The following is a 22,772-nucleotide window of genomic DNA, read 5'->3' as shown; positions in this document are numbered from 1 at the left end:
GAACTTCTGCTCAAGTATCAAAATGCACCTTTTCTACAAATAATATTTGGTTCTTCTCTCGAGTATTATTACTGTCACATCTTCTCAAATCACCCTCACATACAAATAACAGTTGATTTTCTTATGTAAAGCATAGTTTATTGAGTATTAGAAAAAAAGTGAGGAGAAAGATCCATCTACACAAAGAAGGGCAGTGAAGCTTTATAAGGGATATCACGTATCTCAAACATTAGAATGTCTCTAATGTAAGAAGAATATTAGAGGAGAAGAAAATAGGAATGGGAAAAAATTCTCCTTCTACAAAGAAGAGGAGCATTAAAAATTAATAGGGGATTTTTTTAATATATGACAGTGGAATGCCTCTAATGTAAGAGGAAGATTAGAGAATAAGAAAGTGAAAGAGGAGAAGGCCAAAAATTCTAACTTCTATAAAATAGAGGGGCACTGAATTTGAATAGGGGATGCCACCTACAAAAAATAGTAAAAACTGTCAATTGTAAGAAAGTTAGAGAAAGAAGGAAAAAGAGAGATAGGTACCATTTTTTCCTTACCCTAAGAGGGATATTTGTAGCATAAAAATGGGGGGAAACGGTTCAAAATTTGGGCGAAAAATTGCCTCCAAATTACTTAAATTGTTTCAAAATGTCTCTAGAATATTTTTCAAATTTTTTTGTCCCCCTGTTGAAATTTTTTGAATTTTGAAATAAAATAAAAAAATCTCTCTAAAAAAAAAAGAGAGAGAGAGAGAGGAAAAACTCTCTAAAAAAATGCTACCCTTTAACAAAAAAAATTCAAAACTCTTGTTGCCACCTCAAAAAACCATCTGTTACATTGTTTAAAAAAAAAAAACTTGCATTGTTGCCACCTATGTCAGGAGAAATAGGGGGCTGAATGTTAAAATACAAAAAAAAGAAGAATTATAAATAAATATTATATAAATATATGTTAAGGCTATACTGTTGTTGCCTCCTTTTGAGAGAATTTTTATTGCCTCAGGTAACCTGACACACCTCTACGTTCGGTATCGCTCCAAATCGCGACACCTGGCATGCCTTCTTTACTCCTAATGACCCGACGACAGCCCATATGATTTAGCATGTTTTTTAAAATAGTTCGGATCAGCCCGCCGCAATGTATATGAAATGGTCGGGAAAACTAAAAATGTACGCGGCTTTTACCTCAGGTATAATAACCTTTTATGTATTAAACCTAAGATGTTAGACAGTCTTTACGGTTCATATAATTCTCATATACCTCACGAAAGAAATCGTGAAGTATTTGAGGAGATGGATGGATCGAATGTAGATTTTGCTTTCGAAGACTTAGTAAATTTCGAGGAAACTCCGACGTTAACCTTTGATGAAGCATTTTCTGAGTTAATACAAGTATGTTATTATCTATACAGTTTGTTTGTTTTTTTTAAACTTTTTACTGTTTCATTACTGGGTATCAAACGTTGGTTGTAGTACTACCGATCATTACTCGGTATGAATTCCTTCTTAGCTCGGTATAATGTCAGTATTCATTATTATAGATCGGTATACGATCGATATTGATTATAATAGCTCGGTATAAACTCAGTGCAGAGTTGTACCGAGCTAATAAATATTAATACATTATAGTTCCGATCATTCAACCTCGGTATAAGCTTGTTTTTAATGTCCGGATTGATATTTAGATATAAAGCTAATATGGATGTATGAATATTTCTTAGGGTGTTTACAATTCTAAGAAGGAAGCATATGAAAAATATTGCCAGTACGCGCATTCAACTAGATTTAGTGTTCGGAAAGATCATCATCATTTTTGGCCAAATATAAGGAAAATCAAATCAAAGGATTTTATGTGTTCTAAATCAGGTTTCAAGAAGGCGAATGAGAGTGATACTAAGGTAAAATATCGAAGATCATGTACAAGAACAGGATGTCCAGCCATGGTTAGATTTTTGGTGAGTCAAGATGGGGTTTGGGCAGTGAATAAATCTATAGAAAGTCACAATCACGAACTGGCTAGGCCGGATGATCAACATTTGCTCAAGTTATCTAGGAGCATTAGTGATGATAATGCAGCTATTTTGAAATCTATGTCAGAAGTAGGGATAAGAACTGTCGATGCATTTACATACCTATCTAATGAAGTTGGAGGTGTGGGTAATCTTGGATTCAAGAAGCAGGATGCATACAACTACATCCAAAAAGAAAGAATAGCAAAGATCGAGACTGGAGACACTAATTCACTGATCAAGTTGTTTAAAAAACGGGCAATTGATGACAACATATTTGCCTGGGATGTTGAAACTGATGAAGATGGGTGTTTGTTGAATTTCTTCTGGGTGGATGATCTTGGTAGAATTGATTATGCCTATTTTGGGGATGTGATTATATTCAATAATAGTTATCGTTTAAATAAATATAACTTAGCTTGTGCCCCAGTTGTCGGAGTAAATAATCACTGGCAAAATGTTCTACTAGGAGTTGCATTTTTATCTGATGAGACTATAGCTTCCTTTACCTGGCTTTTTCGAACATTTATTAAAATCATGGATAACAAACATCCCATTACCATTTTTATTGATCAGGACCAAGCCATGGCCAGGGCAATAGAGATTGCATTGCATCATGCACGACATCGATTGTGTCAATGGCATCTCTACAAAGAGGCACCTTCAAACGTATGGTGCTTTAACAGCAACAACAGAGTTAAATCCTTATTTTTTTATTATTTCAAATAATATGATTCAGTGGAGGAATTTGAGATTAAATGGACTAAAATGATATTACAATGAAACCTGTAAAACCATCAATGGTTGAATGATATCTACAAAATCAGGGAGAAGTGGTCAACTGCATTCAATAAAGATTGTTTTAACCTTGGCATTTTATCAACCCAATGTAGTGAGTAAACCAATCATGTATGCCATGGTTATTCAAAGCCAACAAGTACTATCACCGAGTATTTCCTCGGTTTGGAGAAGGTGATGAGGAATTGGCGTCGAAATGAACAAGATGAAAAATTCGGATGTAGTCAAACTAATATAGTGCCTTATATGAAAAGTAGCCCAATATTGAAGCAAGCTGCAAAATTTTATTCAAGAAAGTTGTATGTATTTTTTGAAAATGAGTTCTTGCATGGACTTGGTGGATTATGCGTTGAAAATACCTCATCGGATTTATCAAGGTTTTTTGTTTGGAACATAGATAACTCCACTGATTCACACATTTGGATTGTCAATTTTAATTCATTAGAAGGTAGCATTGAATGCAGCTGTGCTAAATTTGAAATGATGGGTATATTATGTGCACATTGCATGAGAGTAATGAGACAGTTAGATATTGTTAATATTCCCATTAAATATTTACTCTCAAGATGGTCAGCCAATGCTCGAAAAGATTTATATTCTGGAGGTAAGATCCCATGTCTTGGTATGAATGCTTGCCAACTTATTTCGGGGTCTAGCAACCTTATTTTCAGAAATTATGTATGTCGATTTGCATATAAAATTAGCACAGAAGCATAAGGTAATGAGGAGGCTGAAAAGTGTGTCATAGATGATTTGTGTACTTTGGCTGCAAAAGTTCATTCCATCAAGCTTGGCAGAAAGAACAAACCAAATTCTGAAGCTGGTAATGAAACTATTAAAGATCCTAAGAAGTACCGGTCAAAGGGCGTTTCAAATGCAAGATTGAAGGATCATTGGGAGAAAAGAAAGACCAAAAAAGTTAAACCCACAGAGAAGATTACACCAACAAGCATACACTTCACAAATCCAGATTCAAGTAGTCAATCGTCTTTCATGTAATATGTTAATTTGGAGGAATTTCTATAATGAATATGTCTTCCTGATTGTATGTCTCTAATTACTCAGTTTGACTCTATAAATACTCATTTTTGCTTGAAACTTGATTACATAATTCTGTATTGATCAGCTTTTGGTGTGTACCAAGCTAATATCGGCTTAAAATGAGTGATACCGATCAGTCTTTGGTTTGTATCGAGCAAATTTCGTCGAATACCGAGCAATCCCTATCTGTTCTCATATTGTTCGGTATTACTTAATGATTAGTAGCCATAGCTTGGTATTACTCCTTTTTAGTCCTCGGTACCATATAGTTGTTGTGTACCGAGCTAATTTTGGCTAAAACCGAGCAATACCGATCGGTCTTTGGTTTGTACCTAGCAAATTTCATGGAATACTGAGCCAGTCCTATCTGTTTTCATACTGCTAAATAAATAGTGGCATATTAGATTGAATTTTAATTGTAATTAAAAATGCACAAGAAATATACATGCAAAAGAAAATTTATTTCATAATCTATTGAATTTTTGTACATAAGATGGCATATGCTAATTCAGCCCTGAATAGTGGCATATTAGATTGCCAGTTCTTATAAAGATACCATTGAACATGTTCTTGTTGTATTACAACTTCCATATATTTATAAAGAAACATGCCGCAATCAATGCTGTTATCTTGTGTTGGCACGTTTCTAAATCTCTTGATTGTCCATTTCGTTATATTAATGTCAAAAGCAGTCTTCGTTTCCTCGTAGAAATGAGAAATCTGGAAAAGTAAAATGAAAATAACATTAATTTTTGTTAAGAAATAAATAAACTAAATAAATTTTGGTTTTACTTACAACTTCTGGGAGTATGGCTTTGTGTGTCTTTTATGGTAATGAATCATAAAACTCCCATAGTTTTTTTCTCAAATTGCATACTAGAAGAGTCCAATATTTATTGTTTATTATAGGAACAAAGATCAAATTTACATTCTTAATAACTGTTCTATTTATATGAGATACATAGTTCGTTGTGTCTAGATCCTCAATTCCATTATCCTTGGCTTGTTTGTAATATCCCTGGTTAAGAAGAGATTACAGTGGTGATTAATTCCAACTTATTTACATCTACTAAATAGAAATACCAAACTCAAGGATTAAAAATTTATTACTAACCCAATGAAAACTAGAAACAAAAAGAAAAGGTTGATTAAGACCGGGGCAAAGTGCATTTTTCTGGAATCATAAATGATCAAACACATCAACATGATTATTGTCAAGTTCCTCCGACAATAATAATTCGTCCAATTGACTTCGAAAAATTGTTATATTTTCAAGCTCGAAAATAGTGTCATTCCTGGATAATTCAAAAAAACATTTATTAGAAAAGATGATTGTAAAAATACTATTGTCATATTCCCAAGCTCGATACTACTCGGTATTGATATTGTACCGAGTATGTTTAATGTAATATCGAGTAGTACCATATAGTAAAGCTCGGTACTACTCGGTATCACTCGGTACTACTCGGTATTGATATAGTACCGAGTATGTTTAATGTAATACCGAGTAGTACCATATAGTAAAGCTCGGTACTACTCGGTATCACTCGGTACTACTCGGTATTGATATAGTACTGAGCATGTTTAATGTAATACCGAGCAGTACCATATAGTAAAGCTCGGTACTACTAGGTATCACTCGGTACTACTCGGTACTACTCGGTATTGATATTTTACCGAGTATGTTTAATATAATACCGAGTAATACATATAGTAAAGCTCTGTACTACTCGGTATTGATATAGTACCGAGTATGTTTAATGTAATACCGAGTAGTACCGATCAGTATAGCTCGGTACTACTCGGTATTACACGGTATTATTATATATAAGATCAGTACTTACTTATCCTTAAATTGTTTCAGGCCATTATCGATAAACAACTGCTTATCTTCACTAAGTAATGATCTGCCCGGGTAATCTAAATATTCAGGTGCAGGTTTCAATGGTATTTCTTTAGAATCATCAACTTCATAAACAATCATAGATTTTTCAGTAGTTCAAGAAGGTTTAGTCGTAGGAGGTGGTGCTGGTTTAGGAGTAGTATCAAGTGCCGCTGGAAGTTCACTTGTTGAAGTTGGAGTAGGTTCAGGTGCTGGTGCAAGTTCTTTTTCAGTAGTTGGAGACGGTTCAGTTGTAGTTGGTGGTGCAAGTTCACTTGTAGAAGTTGGAGCAGTTTTAGTTTGAGGAGGTGCTATTGCAGTTGTATCACTTGAAATTGAGTGACCAATCTTCTCTTTGACTCACAAATTTACTTTAATCTTCTTCTTCCTATTACCCGTTGTAAATGGTATTGATACAACTTTTCTCTTTCTATCATTTCTCTTTTGAACTCTTTTTGCAATGCCAGTTAGTAAGGATGGATCAACCTCCTCACACAGGGTTGCATCCTTTTCAGATACAGTAGTTGATGAGGAAGAACCAACAGCCATTTCTTTCTTGTAAGTTCTAAAATAAGCAGGAAATTGATCTTGGAAGAATTGCAAAATAAACCCATCTTTCTTTTTTATCTGCTCTTTAAATTCAAAATTCTCTTCTTTCAAATCAAAAAGCGATTGTTCCAGAGTAACTATGCACTGTTCAAGTTGATTATTGTTTGCTTCCAACTGTACTACCTTCTTCTTCATTAATTTGTCATTTATTAACAGCTTGTATAATGCTTGATTTAATATCCTCAGGTTTATTTCCTCATACTTGACTTGATTCTAGATTTGACGATGAATCAGGATGAGTTGGGCTTGCCACCCATACTGGACCAACTGGACTAGGTGGACATGAGTCATCTTTGGGTGGAATTGGCTCGTTAACCGGACTGTGAACCCTAGTAAGTGACAATGACTCAGCTGTTGGTGGGGAAGTTGCCCTAATTGGGATTACCTCCGTTATTGGACTGGCTGGAGAAAGTCCATGCAATAAAACTTTCTCATCATTTATTATTCCTCGGAATTCTTTGAGAATCTGCATACAATATAATATTTCATCAAATTTAAACCTTTAAACATATAATTTTATAAGAAATTAAATTGTAAATATAACTCATGATTGTTAAGGTCAGCAAATATACTATTTATATCTTTTTCACTGTAAATGAAGTTACTGTTCCAGCGAGTAAAACGTGGACGGGATAGTTCATCCTCCACTGCATGAATTGATGTATGTTCAAGAAACCAAATATGTACAAATGAGGACAATTTTACTTTGTTTATAATTTGTAAATTAACCAAAAATCAGTTGAAAAAATAACAATACTCACAATTATAATCATGACAAAACCATTTACATAACCCAAGGCGGATCCCTTCTCTTTTTTATAGAAACAATGTTGAATTCTTGAACTAGGTAACTCCTAATTGATTCAAGCCAGTTGTACTTATTAAAACTCTCAACATTCTTAACAACTTCCAAGATAGAAGATGGTATACGGAAGTTCGCTATTGGATAAAATATGTTCGATAGTAGGTAAAGGAGGAAGCCTTTCACTAAATCGTCCATTGGAGTTGTATTATCCATCCTCTCAATATCATGGCGGATGTCATTTGAAGTTTTTCCGGTGGATCTGGCACTGCCAACGTCAAAAATGATACCCCTATTTGGCATGCGTATAAGTAATGCAACTTCATCAGATGTAAACTCCAGACTTTGTCCTTTAATAATGAAACTTTCAGTCTTCATATCCCAGTTCGATAACATCATATATATAAGTGGAACATTTTGTGGCATTTGGGGTACCCTCAAGAATTGGTTAATATGCAGTAGCCTCAGTCTTTCAACAAAGGGATCTCCAAATCTCTTAACAAGTAGATTACAAACTTCTCTAAATATCGAAGTTCGGCATCTAAAATGAATCTTTGGAGTATATCCCTGCATAACAAATACCGAGTATTAAATACAATTAATTCAAAATATTAAATTATATAGACAAAATACGCTCGGTACTGAATAATACCGAGTAATACCTCCTGTTAATCATGCTCGGTACTGCTCGGTACTGAACAATACCGAGTAGTACCGCCTGTTAATAATGCTCGGTACTGAACAATACCAAGTAATACCGAGTGTATTTTGTACTTGGTACTGCTCAGTACTGAACAATACCGAGTAGTACCTAGTTTATATAACTCTATAAAATATGTTTTAAATAAATCTTATACCATTAATTCGAATACCGAGCAGTATCGAGTGTTATAAATGCTCGGTACTAATGAGTAACACTCGGTACGAGTTCTTACCTAAGCTTATACCAACCAATAAATGGCAATACCGAGCAATATATAGCATTATACCATTAATCCGAATACCGAGCAGTACCGAGTGTTACCCATTAGAATCTAAGCTTATACCGACCATTAATAGCCAATACCAAGCTGTATCGAGTGTTAATAATGCTCGGTACTGCTCGATATACAAGTATACCTCGTTTAACCATAACCCTAATCATTTTAAAAGAAGAAGATAATGCATTGTTGATAAAAAATTTAGCTAACCTGAGGCATTGTTGAATGCAAATACGAAAAGCTTGAAACTTGGTAGAAGATGAAGTATCGCCGGTGGAAGAATATGTAGTATATGCAAGTAAATCGTGTCGGAAGTGATAGACGGTGATATTTATTTCAAAATTATACATAATTTTCGGGTCCGCGGGATTTTTTTCGGGTCCACCATTCGGCCCATTAAATTTAAATTTTGCATGTGCCATTAACCCAAACTTCGGCGGGTCGGGTCGGCGTAATAGAGCTGCCAGGTGTAGCGATTTGGAGCGATACCGAACGTAGAGATGCGTCAGGTTACCTGAGGCAATAAAAATTCCTTTTGAGGAGGTTAAATTTTGCGAAATAAATGTTATAAAAGAAAATTGAATTCAACTAAAATAATTTTTTTATATATTAAATTATATATTTTTAATTGAATGATGATTTAAATCAAGAGGTTCTGCACCTACAAGTATATAGTTATGAAGATTATAAATAATTTTCATTTGATCAATGCATAATATTCAAAAAATTATTTGGGCTAATGATCTCATGTTTAGCTTCCTATTGAAAACCAAACAAAGATTATTCCGTACAGTTTGCTTGAGAAAGATATTTTTATATCTCAACATTTTGTGGGACAGATTTATTTTTAACTCTGCAAGATTCAGCATCCAAAAAGACGAGGAAACTGATATATCATCAAAAAATTATGTATATCGGGTACGAATCTTGAAGAAAAATCAAGATTGAAAACTTCAAAATTAAATCGGAGATCTTCTAAACTCTGATTTCAGCAAACTTACAGCAAACTCAATGTCTTGAAAATTCCAACCCAACGACACCAACTTCTACTCAATACGAGCCCAAATGAGTTCAAATCAAAGACCTGAAAGCATTTGTAAGGTTCAAACCAAAATTTGGAATACCAAATAGTTTCCAAATAAGACATGCTTATAGTCGAATCGAGCGGCTCGACGAGACAAATCCAACAAGCCCTAGATAGTAAAAATTTGATATCATTAAGACATTTAAAAGCCAAATAAATGGTCAATAATCAAGGGATTCAATATCGGCCGTCCTTTCAAACCACTCCTAATTAACCTTTGACCTTCTTCTTATTTTCTGGCCTTGCCACTCTCAAAAAACTATAAATAGACTCCTTATTTTGGTAGGAGGAGGCCCAAGGAAGAAGAGAAGATAAGGGAGCAAGGAAGTAAGAGAAGAAAGAAAAGGAAGAGAAGGAAGAGAGCTCCATCGCCAGTAGCCTCTTCCTCAACCACCATCGAACTTCCACCCGGTAGCTTACCAACGCTAGAATTCTGCCTAAACGCTACCTAACGTCGAAGTTCTGTACAATAGCCGACCAACATCGAAGTTCTGCTCGATCGCCAATTGACGCTAGAGTTCTGTCCGGGCATTAAATTTTGTCGGACTTCTACCGATGTGAAAGTTCCACCCATCACTGGACTTCTTTCCGTCACTAGATTTTTAGCGGTATTTTACCCAATTTTAGACTTACACTCATCGTCGGACTTCTATCCATCGTTAGACTTTCTTCAAATTTCTATTGAATGTTGAACCTCCGCCCGTCGTAGAACTTCTGCCCCACGCTGAACTTTCGTCATACATCTACCATATGCCAACCGTTTACCCGTCGCCTGACTTTTGTTTGTTTTCGGACTTTCATTGGACTTCTACCCGACACCTGCCTTTAACTCATCAACTAACTTCTACCTCATCTCCAACTGATGCCAGATTTTTGCCCGCCACCAACTAACATTAAAGTTTTGCCCGAAAGCCAATTAACGCTTAACTTCTACCCAGCTACTAACTAATGTCGCACTTATGCCCAACTGCCAGCTGATGCAAGTTTTTCTATCCATCCCCCAACTAATGTTGGACTTTTGCATTGCCTCCAATTAAAGTCAAACCTCCGTCGCACTTTTACAAGGGTCTTTCTGACAACTGTCGTCCGCCGACTACGATCCTTCTAAACTCTATCACCAGACAATGGTCCTTATGACCACTATCTCCCACCAACTATAGTCCTTCCTGAAAGTTTAAGTAGGTTGTTAGATCTAATTAAATTATCCCAAGGCTAACCAGAGGGGTGTGAATTAGTAATTTAAAAATTCTCTTGGATATTAAAAAACTAATTTAAGATATTTGACACAATGATAGATTTTTAGAAAAGATTTTTTAACCACAATAATTTTAAATGAAAAAAAATGAAGTAAAAAGTAATGGAATAGAATAACACTAAATTTTATAATAGTTTGGTCCAACTAGACCTATGTCCACTTCTTATAGACTCTTACTTTAGGTATTACACTAAATCAAAAGTGACTCTCCTTTTGCCCCCACAGTAAGGCGGAGAAGCCCTTACAAAACCTCTCTTCGACTAACCTGGTGCGGTAGAGTATCGACATCTTGTCTCACCATCATGGTGATGGCAGAGTACCAACGTCATTTCTCACCCTCCTGGTGATGGAAGAATACCAAAATTCTTTTTCACCCTCCCAGTGAGAGGAAAGTAGTGTGATCTTTTTTGAAAATCTTCTCTCAAAAGCCTTCAAAGAAGTAGGGAGAAACTTAAAGAATAAATAAGAGATCCTTACTTTCGGGAAACCTTGTGAATCCCTTCATAATTTCCTCTCATAAGATCTCTCACTCCTCACTCCTAAATCACTCACCTAAGCACCATCCTTTTCTATTCTTATGAGAAATTCGCAGCAAGATATTGGAGTGTCAATTTTTAGGACACTTATACATGGAAGAAAAGAAAAATCATTTAGAAAACTAAAAATTTCAACTGGAATGTACTCAAATTGTATAATATGATATAGGATTGTATGTATGAATAGTTCATAAAGCCATGTACGATCCTATACGAACCTGATTTCATACTCTGTTAGTTGTTTGTACGGACTGACATCGTACTATATAAACAATTCAAAGCTAAACTAATTATTCTAACATGATCCTATATGAGTCTTATTTCATATATTGTGAGTCATCTATACGAACCCCACTTCATACATTACAAACAACAAAAACAAATAATGCTTCATTTAGTACAAAAATGAATGACTCCATTTCATACTCTGGAAGTCGTTTGTATGAATCCCACTTTGTACAATATGAACAATTCAAAAATATTGTGTTTGTATGGGATGACCTGGTATGCACCCATTTCATACTCTAGAAGTCATATGTATGAACATACATCGTACATTACAAACAATGAAAAAAAAGATGAGTTCATTTGAGACGAATTGGTACGCATCCATTTCATACTCTATGAGTTGTCAGTACGAAATATTATCGTACAGTACGAACAATACAAAAAAATCCAACATGATTTGATTAACTTCATTTTAGAGGAACTAAATAATAAATTATCCAATAAGATTTACAATCGTACAGTATGATTAGTCTTAAAATTTTAAGTTTTAACTTAATCCTCCAGTATGTGTGTACTCGGTTACCCAATTATAATTACACTCTCGCATACTAAAAAATTATAGACTTCATTATGTAAAGCCTAATCTACTCTGTCTTGAAGTCTTTGATAGTTTGGAGTATGATTTCCCTAAAATACTAGTATATACAAACAACAAAATGAAAATATATCTAATGTATGTTAGGAGAAATAGTAATCATAAAAATAATATTTTGGTATCATTAAAAATCACATTATGTAAAACTTAATCTTAAAATCTAAGTTGTAACACTTCTGACCACCATCGCCCATCAACTACGATCGGCTACAATCCTTCCAATCTCCTTCATCAGATAACAATCCTTCTCACTTCCATCACCCACCAACTATGACTTGCTACGGTCCTTCTGACCTCCGTCGCTCGTCGACTACGGTCAGCTATAGTCCTTCCAATTTCCTTAGCTAAACAATGGTCTTTTTGACCTTCTTCACCCTAACCCCCATTGCCTACCAACTGCGGTCAGCTACGATCCTTCTAGACTCTATCTCTAGACCACGGTCCTTTCGACCTCTATCATCCCGACCTCAGTCGCCCGCTAACTATGGTCTTTCTAACCTCCATTTTCCCCGACTATGATCGGCTACGGTCCTTCTAACATCCATAATCAGACAACTATCCTTCAGACCTCCAGTTCCTGCCAACTATAGTCCTTTCGATCTTCATCGCCCCAACCTCCGTCGCCCAACAACTATGATCCTTTCAACCTCCGACGCCAAACAACGGTCTTTCCGACTTTTATCACCCACTGAATATGGTCATTCAGACCAAACAAACACATCAATAGTGATTCCTTGTATTCCCACTATGTAATGTACTCCATATGATGCACATCAAGCCATGACCTTCCTCTCAAGGAAGGGCCTCATTTGTAATCAACTTCAAATAATAATGTATTCATTTAAATTAGGTAGGCCCCGTGGTTTGTCCCCATTTTAGGATTTTCCACATAAAAATTTTGGTGTCTCTTATTAATACCACACCCTCTCTTTTAATTTATATATTTGCTATATCTATGTCAAAGCTAAGACGTTGAACCTTATACTTCTCTACCGTCGCGAATATTCCAGGACGCAACAAGTATGAATGATATTTTAAATAAAAAAAAATTTCTTGTTGATTTAAATATAAAATCCTTAAACTAAATAAGGTGGATAAATTAAGTAAACAAAAATATGCATATAATATTTTTAAATGTTGATTAGATTTGGATGGTGTAGATCATTACTAAAAATAAAAAATTTACTTGCTAGCATTATAGATGAAAGAGATTTAAACATGGATAATCTAATCTTAAAAATCTCAACCAACATGGGTAATCTAATCTTAAAAATCTCAACCAATATTTACCAAATAATAAGTATTTTCATGAAATATATAAGTTGAATAATATAAAAATAAAGAAAACTTTGGAGAATGAAAGACAAACTCAAGAACTTTTTGAATTGCCGATTTAATGGGTTGAAGCTTTTAAACGAATGAATTGATCTTGCAAATGATTAAATCACTTGGAATAAAGATCAAACTTTCTATTTAAAGGGAAAAAGTAATTAAGCCTATTTTAAATAAAACTAATAGTCTAATATTATTTTATCAACAAAAAATATATTATTTAAGAATGAATTTGATTACTTTAAATAAATACAAGTTTTAAAAGGATAGAAAATGGCTAGTCATATGAAAAGTCAGAAATTCTTCTTACACATCTAAAATATACCAAAAATGACTACCTAGCTTATAATATTAAAATCTTAAAATCTTTGAAAGAATATTATAAATTCAATTTATCTTCAAAGTGTGTAACCTATCAATTTTTATCTACAAAATCTAAGGAACCAATTAAAATAAAAATTAAGTGGTTATTCCTTCAATATAATATATTATATAGTAAAATAAAATGTGTTCATTTTTTAATGTATTAAGAGTTATATAAAATACACAAACAATAATATTATATAATTTGGATACAATTATTTATATATCAGTAAATTTTTAAGAATCAAACTTAAATAAAATTAAATATATAATAAAATTTTAATAATTTAAGCTTATTACTTTTAATTATCCTAATTAAGTATTTCCATATTTGATAAATTTTATGTAATTAAAAAGAAAGATAAATTTTATGTAATCTATGTAGCATATTAAACTTATTTAATAAATGAATCTTATATATTTCTAAATTAAGCTTATTATCCTTAAATAACAATGTGTAAATAACTTTAATATATATTTAGATTGGGAGCAAAATCGAATCATGTAAGAACATATGTCTATGGACCTCTAAGATACTCTTTTGTTAATATAAAAATCAATAAGCTATTCAACTTGGTCCATTTTGAGTTCTTTTAGCTCAAATTTTTATTGAACTTAAGTTATGCAATGTACATTCCATATAAGTAATTATCATGCACATCCATCAAACCATTACATCCAAAGTGCATAGCAGAAAATCTAAAAAATTCAAACATATATTTTTTATCATCAAAATCCCTCGAATATATCCTGAGACAAAAAATGCCAACAGGATTTAACTAGATGAAATGATAATAATAACAACAACAACAATATCAAGCCTTTATCCCACTATGTGGGGTCAGATATATGAATCCTTTTTCTCCATTATGACCTTCTAAGAGTCAAATTCTTATTTAGATCTAATAAATAAAGGTCATTTATAATATTTAATTTATAAGGCCTTTTAGGTCTATCTCTATGTTTCTTAACATAGGTCAAATCTAATACATCTACTCTCCTTACCAGGTTATCAAAAAGTTGTCATTTTATGTGACAAAACCATCTAAGGCAATTCTCTCTAATCCTATCTACAATAGGAGCTACTCCAATTTTTTTATGTAAATACTCATTTCATATCCTATCTCTAAGTTTAAATCCACTCATCCACTTTAGCATCCTCATCTCTGTAACACTTAACTTAATATTATGCTTCTCTTTTAATGGACAACGTTCTGTGCCAAAAAGCATTATAGGTCTTTCCACTATCTTATAGAATTTTCCATTAAGTTTGAGTGGTATCTTTGCATCACACAAGAAGTGGATGCATTCCTCCACTTCAACCATCCAACTTGAATTTTATTCATAATATCCCCATCTATTTCACTATCCTCTGAACAATAGACAAAAGATATATGAAACATATACTCTTATTAATGACTTGATCATTCAAAGTCACAAACTCCGCATTGGATCTATTACTACGAAAAGTATACTCCATGATTTTGGTTTTAGATCTACTCAAATGAAAATCTTTATACTCTAACATTTAACTCCATAATTCAGGTTTACCTTCAACTTTCTCTTTAATCTTATCAACAAGAAGAATATTGTCAACAAAAAGCATAACCATGGAACATCCTTTTGTAAATCTCTAGTAAGAACATCCATGACTAAAGAAAAAATATATGGGCTTAAGGTTGATCTTTGATGTAATCCAACTAAAATTGGAAAATACTCAATCAACTCATCTTGTGTTTGAACACAAATAACTGCTTTAGCATACATATCCCTAATGAATTGAATATAAACATTATTACGCCTTTCTTTTTTTCGTATCTCCATAAATGTTCATGCAACATTTTTTGTGGGGATATATAGGTCAATTAAGACAAACTTATACACACAACACATAAAAAAGCTTTAAACCCAATCACTACAGGAAAATCCATCAGTACTGTCAAATTTTCTGGCAGATTTAAATATGCTAGAAAAGCCGAAGGAAGAATCGGCAGAATAATCACTGATAATTTTACAATGGAATTTTAGGTGAAATATCTATCATTAATGAACTGACAAATTATTCGTCGATTTTTCACTGAAAATTTAAAGGTTTTTGGCGTAATTTTTGTTGGTTATTATCAATGTAGTTACCGATGAATATTACATCGGCTTACTTAAACTCAATGAATTTTTTTGTTCATATTATCCGATGTTAAAGTAACTGATGGATACTCAGTTTGAAATTTTGATGAAAAGAGCTATATTTCACCCATTCTCCCATCTTTCTTCTCATTTCTTCCCCAAGTTTTGCATCAGAAAGTTGTTCTGTAGCTGAGTGCTGCTACAAATGCATGACCCTTACCAACTTTTACTGCCAAACTTGCACCCCTCGTCTCCACCGTCGGAACCTCTAGTCGCTACCTATTATAAGAAGTCACTGCCTCTGTATTTGTTAGGGATTTTTGAGCTTGACATTTGCAAGGGAATAAACCTTGGTGTATGCTATTCTTTAGGTTTTGGATGTTCTCACTAGACATTTATAAGAGATGTATCTTTATATATTTGCTTTTAAATGATTTTTATTTAGGATGTTCTTATTAGACATTTGTTAGAGAATGAACCTAGGTGTATGCTATTAGTTTTGGTTATGGATGTTCTCACTAGACATTTATAAGAGAATGTATTTTGGTATATGCTTTAATTTTTTTTTTTTTTTGTTATGAATTTTCTCGCTAGAAATTTGCAAGAGAATGAATCTAGGTGTATGCTTTTGCTCTTTTATGGATGTTCTCACTAGACATTTGTGAGGGAATTTATCTTGGTGTATGCTTTTAGATTTGTTTTTATTATAGATGTTCTCACTAGATATTTGTAAGAGAATGTAAGTCAACCTTAGAGTCTTATGGTTTTTGTATAAGTTGCTAGGTGAATAAATGTATGTATGTATGTATATATATAGTGTATTTTTAGTTGTAATAGACCTAGTTGAGGGATTAATTGTGACTTTGGGTGATGAAATCATTAGTTAAAGTACACATTTTAATTAATATATATGATCTATTTATGATAAAATAGATAAGGATATTATTTGTAGAATTCAAGTTGGATGGTGGAAGTAGAGGAATGTAGTGGGCGTTGTTGTGTGATAAAAAAGTCCCCTTCTCATTAAGAGTCCATTTTAAATTAAGTTTTACAAAGTTGAGGAGGCTCAGGTGGATAACAAATTGATTTACTCTTATAGACAGGATATGAAATTAACATGCATGTGAGAAGATTGGAGTAGCTCTAGTGGAAGATAAGATTAGAAAGAGTTGCTTTGGATGATTTGGTCATATAAAATGATGGGCTTTCGATAACTCTAAGACTATTTCTATTTTCCATAAACGGATGCATTTCAATCACTTAATCACTCTAAGTGTCACTTCGTAAGTCATCTTTATATTTTTATTCTAAAAATTATTAAAACATTATTCTCTTAATCTACCCGGTCTTGAGTCTTCCTTTCTTCCTAAGTCACTTGTGATCTTCCTGAAATGTTAGTGCTCAAGGAAAATAACAAATAGAATAATAATTAATGAAAAGCAGTTCCAAAACACTCATTATTTGGCATCATCAAAATCTCAAACTCGGGGTCACGGGTTGCAACATAGAGGGGTGAATATTTTCATTCGTACAGCTTCTCAACTGTCCAACTTCATCTCAGATGGAATATTTTGTTACACATATTCTAAACATAAAAACCAGGTCCACTTAAGCCCAGACAACATAACTATTGATCTATACTATCGAGGCTTCATTCAAGAATATTAGTATTGGACTTCTCATGGTGTGTATGAACAACATTTTGATTCTCGATGTGGTCCATCGATAAGTGCTAATATAGTTGAGGAAAAAAATATCTTACCTGATCTTGAGGACTTAATTCTTGATGCAACTAGAGCACAATTTAAAAATTATACATAAGAGTCACCTAATAAAGAAACACAAATTTTTTATGATTTGTTGCATGCTTTCTAACAATCAATATGAAAGGGGTGTCCCACTCACTTAGAGTTATCTATTGATGTTAAGATATTAAGTATCAAGATAAAATATAATGTCCCCCGTGAATGTTTTAATCATTTGATTGGACTTATTAAGGAAACCAATCTGATAGATAACATAATTCCTACAATGGGTTGATGATCATACGAGGAGAGCTTATATAAGTATATAAGTTTAATTTTTGTGATGTTATATATAAATTGCTTAAATTTTCTTAACTTTCATAGGAGGAGTATACACGGCATCGAGAGAGCCAGGTTGTAGTAGGTGAATGTTCTTCTAGTGGACAATATTTTGACTACTACACTTGGATGCAAGTGGTAGGAGGAATGCAGCACGACATAGTATATTGTTTAGGCTTGCAGGCTTATGCATGTGAGGGGAAGACAACTGGTGGCTCCAGTTTCTCAGCTAATACCCAGGAGTCTTTATATACCCAACAGATAGCTGCCCTTACATCCGAGCTAGAGCAGGTAAGGAAAACACAAGCTGACTGACAGATATAGATGCAGCTGCAGATGGAGATGTAGCAGCAGATGGAGATGTAACAAGTTCAAATGTTAGAGAAAATAGAAAGATGAGGGAAATGATGAGTGGGAGGAGTACAACATCAACTTAGTTGATTGAATAAGAGTAGATGTTATTTATTTTACTGATATGGACATTTGTATTTATGTGTTTTTTGGACATTTTTAGTTTTTTGTTGTTTGGACATCTTGACTTTTGTTATTGTTAGATATTTCTTGATGATACTCTTCTTATTTATGTTATTATGTATATGTTTATGCTTAAAAATATAATTGGTCATGCTCTTGATTATAAGTGGTTGTATGAATGTATATAGTGTTGCATTTTTTCTATGAACGTTTAATTGTAAAAATCAATTTGTAAAGAAAGAAGGTTGTTTTTTTTGCTATAGGTTTCCGACTGATTTTTCACCAGAAACACTGCCCATAATACGATACAATGGTGTTTCCAACAGAAATATGTGTCGTTATTCCTGGCGAATATTACAATGATAAATTACATCGGTAATAAGGCTGTGTTTTTTTTTAGTGGCAGATAATCCGCCAGTATTTCTGGCATATCATTTCCATCTGAAATACCGATGGTTAATATGCCAGAACACCACACAAAAAAGTGATATTATTTCCAAAATTTTTTGTTGGAATTACGCCGAACCTAAAACATTTTTGGCAAAAAAATTTTGCCTATGTCGATTTTCCGTCATGTGAATTACTGTCGGATCATTTTGCACCAGAAATTCCCTAGAAAATTCATATTTCTGTGGATTTTTATTATTACTGGTGGATTTCATAAGCCAGTAATAACACATTTTTCCGTAGTGAAGACCTCTTAGTTGGGAACGAAAGCACCCAACCAACAAATTAAGGTGAGCTACATACATGCCTTTAGTAGTGACATTCGACTAAAACTAAACTTCCTTTTCAAGAGATACTTATCTTTAAAGGATAGGTTCAGTTTCTTATCTTGACTTCTGACTTCATCAAATTCATGGTTACTTGATGGAATTAATACCAAACCTGAAAAAGACTCGCCAAATTAAAATAAAAATTGCGCTTTTTCGTTTGTATGAAAAATTGTTCAATTTTTTTAAAAAGATAAAATTATAATATTTATAGAAGTTTTTAAAGAAAATATTTTCCTCACAATAAATTTATACTCATTTTTATAAAAATTTGCATTCATCCCAAGCATGTTCTTATTTCTCAGCTTCTAAACATTTCACAATGATGCATGTAATTCTTGCAACTAGAGATCATTTATTTCACAAGATCAATAATTTACTGCAATATATACACACATACACACACAATTTTAAATAACTTGTACTTGCTTCACGTAGATTTTTATTGGTCGTGAATACTAGGAAACTCATAGAAAACTTAGAAGGACTTTGAGAGCATTATTTTTTTGGAGTAAAAACAAATGCAAAGATTTGTGTAAGCTGAAGGAGGATTTGAAGAGGGATATTCTGGAACTACAGGTTAAGGAAGCTAAAGGTGAGAATTTTCTCTGGATGACTTGCTTCTTCTTAGGGGCAAGGTTCATGAGCTTAATGTCACTCTTAGAAGACTTTTTATTTGGTGGAATCAAAGGGCTAAGGCAAGAGGAAGGGGATAATAATTCCAAGTTTTTTCATAACTTTGCATCAGCTAGGAGAAATGCAAAGTGGGTGAGACAAATCAAAGATGTGAATAACCATTTGGTGGAGGATGATGATCAAATTGAGAAAGTGTTTTTACAATTTTTTTAAGAGAAATGGAAGTACAGAGCATGCAAAGTGACTGATTGGCCTAGTATTTCAGATAATCAGAGGCTAGATGCTTCGAATGTAGATGCTTTGACTGCAGAATTTTCTTTGGAGGAATGCAAGAAATCGGTTTTCTAGCAAGGCAATAATAAGTCACCTGGTTTGGATGGGGTAACATCCTCTTTCTTTAAGTGTTATTGGAGCTTAGTGTGTGAAACTACTTGGAATGCTATCAAAAAATCTTTAATTCTGATGTTATGCACAAGGAATGTAAGGATACACCAATCGTATTAATTCCCAAAGTAAAGAACCTGGTTGTGCCTGCCAATTACAGGCCTATAAGCCTTTGTCAAACTACCTATAAGATTGTTGCCAATATATATATGCTGGTTAATAGACTGAAAAAATTCTTGCCCAAGATGATATCAGAAGAACAGTTGGCTTTCATTCCAGGTAGATCATTGTCCGAACATTGTATATTGGCTCAGGAGATTTTTAACAAGTTTAAAATCTCTAAGAATAAAAAAGGTATGATGGTTGTAAAGCTTGACATGGTGCAGGCGTACGATAGCATGGGATGACTAACTTTGAATCAAATCCTTAGATGGTATGGTTTCCCCACTATTTTTTCTGATTTGATTATGGAATGTGTGGTGAATTCAAGGTTTTCAATTATTATGAATGGGGTGACTTCGAGATGGATTAATGCTCATAGTGGATTTAGACAGGGATATCCACTTTCACCATACTTGTTCATTATGTGTTCCCAACTTGTTTCTAACGCAATCACTACAGGAAAATACGGGATTACCGGTGGATTAAATCCGTCGATAATATGTGAAATCCGACGGTAATTTGTGTTTCTGGCGCATGTTCTGGCAGAAATTCCTGCGCTGGTTTGGTGCGCATCACTAAATATCTTCCGACATTTATAATGCGCCAGAAATGGTTCCGACGCACTTTCTGGAGCATTACCGGCGCAAAAGAATGTTGTGCAGTCGGCGACTTTCAGCCGATAAATTTCGGCATTAACTGCGACGGAACTTTCCGTCGGATTAGTCCGTTGGTAATTACCGGCGGATAAAGCACCATTGGTGCGCCATAAATACCCTACGGATGGTTTATGACACACAAACATACGACGGTAATCGCCGGCGGAACATACGCCACAGAATGCGCCGATAATTTCTGGCGCACACAAAATGTCGGATAGATCGATCCGATTCGTTGTATCATCATTTCCGTCGCGTGACCGACGCAAAATCTGCCAGAAACCTGTAGCATTGAAAAAAAATTTCCTTCCCAGCCAACAATCAAATTTCCACACCTGCAAACCTATACGAAAACACTACCATATGACAGATATAGACATAACAGATATAAAAAACTTCAACATATACTCAAAAATATAAATGTTCATTGAAAAACATAAATATCCATGTTAACATTGTTCAATAGCATCAAAGAACTAAAAACACCACATATTGTTCATTAACACATGATCACATAAGTAAACAAGTTCAAATGACTAAAATGAACTACTGTGAATCTGTGGACTCGTCCTCAGCTGGAGCTACTTCTTTTCCACTCATCTGCTCTCTCATTCTACGTATTTCCTCCAACAATTGATTCTGTTGCTCCTGCATCTGCATATGCATTTGAACTGTGCTTTCATCTGAGTTCGCCAATTAGCTTATGATTTCTTTACTTGTTCTAGCTCATCTTGAAGGCCACTTATTTGTTGAGCTTGTAAGGACTCATGTGAACTGGATGCAAAGCTGGATGTAGTAGAGGAAGTCATCCCCTCGTATGCTTGAGCTTGGGAACCTAAACCATAAACTCTGCCATGCTGCATTCCTCCGACGATCTGCGACCTAATGCGATACTCAGAAAACTCCACAGAGCCGCCAAAAGAGCCCTCACCTGATGCGGCATGAGTCTCTTGAAGCCGTGTATACTCCTCATGTGAAAGTAGAATATAAATATATATAATTAAACTAAAAAAAAGAAAATATTAAACACATATACTTACATGTGCTTTTCTTGCTCTCTCATCAATCCATTGTTGATCCTCTTATCGTTTATGAGTGTGACTATGCAATTCCACAGGAGTTGGTTCTTTACCCAGCATCTGTGTCTGCTAGAATTAAGAGAATTCTATTAATATTTATATTAAAGAAAAATTAAAAAAATATATTTAAAATTCATTACCAAATGTCGTCTATGCTCAGTATGTGGAACGGAGCCGCCAGTATGAAGGAAACTACCCAAGCCCCCAATATCAGAAGCTATATTCTGTCTATTTTGATTTGTCCTCCTAGTGTACTCTTCGCTGCCCCAAGTTGTATTCAACTCAGCCCATATAGCCTCTCTAATCCACAATGGTTGCTTCCCAGACTTTCTAATATCTGTGAACATATCGCGCATCCGAGTATACCCACGCTTCTCAAAATTCTTTCTAATCTTGTTATTGTGTTGGGGCAGCCAAAAAAATTCTTTCTGTATTAAAAAACATATGATATATAATATATAAGATTATTAGCTTAAGTAAAAAAGAATAAATTATTTAACATAAAAACTAAAAACCAAAAATACCTCTAACTCTCTAAAACATATCTCTCGGACTTCTTTCGGGACTTTCTTCTAAGAAACATAAGGAGCGTCAAACCTGCTCCGTATGATGTCCCGTATTTTATGTGTCGGTTGTTTTGATGGGTAGAACCTACAAAAATAAAGTTATGTGAAACAAATGTAAAATGTAAAAAAAATGTTCATTAGCTTAAATAAAAGAGAATGTACGTACATATCACCCTCAGGTGCTATCAACATTCTACCATCTGTCGCCTGCTCTGGTGCAGCTGCTGTCAAAGGTCCAGCTGTATATAAACTCTTCTTGATGTGCTA

The 22,772-nt window shown here is 34.0% G+C and overlaps 1 protein-coding gene across 1 annotated transcript; it reads left to right on the top strand.

Annotated features, from left to right (window-relative positions):
* Positions 1-1,214: 1,214 nt before the first annotated feature.
* On the top strand, positions 1,215-6,027 carry LOC110114981 (protein FAR1-RELATED SEQUENCE 5-like). The gene is made up of 5 exons (XM_020848058.1): positions 1,215-1,385; positions 1,467-1,538; positions 1,715-2,671; positions 5,261-5,327; positions 5,828-6,027. Exons 1-5 carry the CDS (start codon positions 1,215-1,217, stop codon positions 6,025-6,027), a joined length of 1,467 nt encoding a protein of 488 aa, XP_020703717.1.
* Positions 6,028-22,772: the final 16,745 nt, after the last annotated feature.

The sequence above is a fragment of the Dendrobium catenatum genome, unplaced genomic scaffold (assembly GCF_001605985.2).
Source record: "Dendrobium catenatum unplaced genomic scaffold, ASM160598v2 fragScaff_scaffold_211, whole genome shotgun sequence".
NCBI lineage: Eukaryota > Viridiplantae > Streptophyta > Magnoliopsida > Asparagales > Orchidaceae > Dendrobium > Dendrobium catenatum.
The sequence above is the reverse complement of the archived record's forward strand: the minus strand, read 5'-3'. Positions and strand labels throughout refer to the sequence as shown.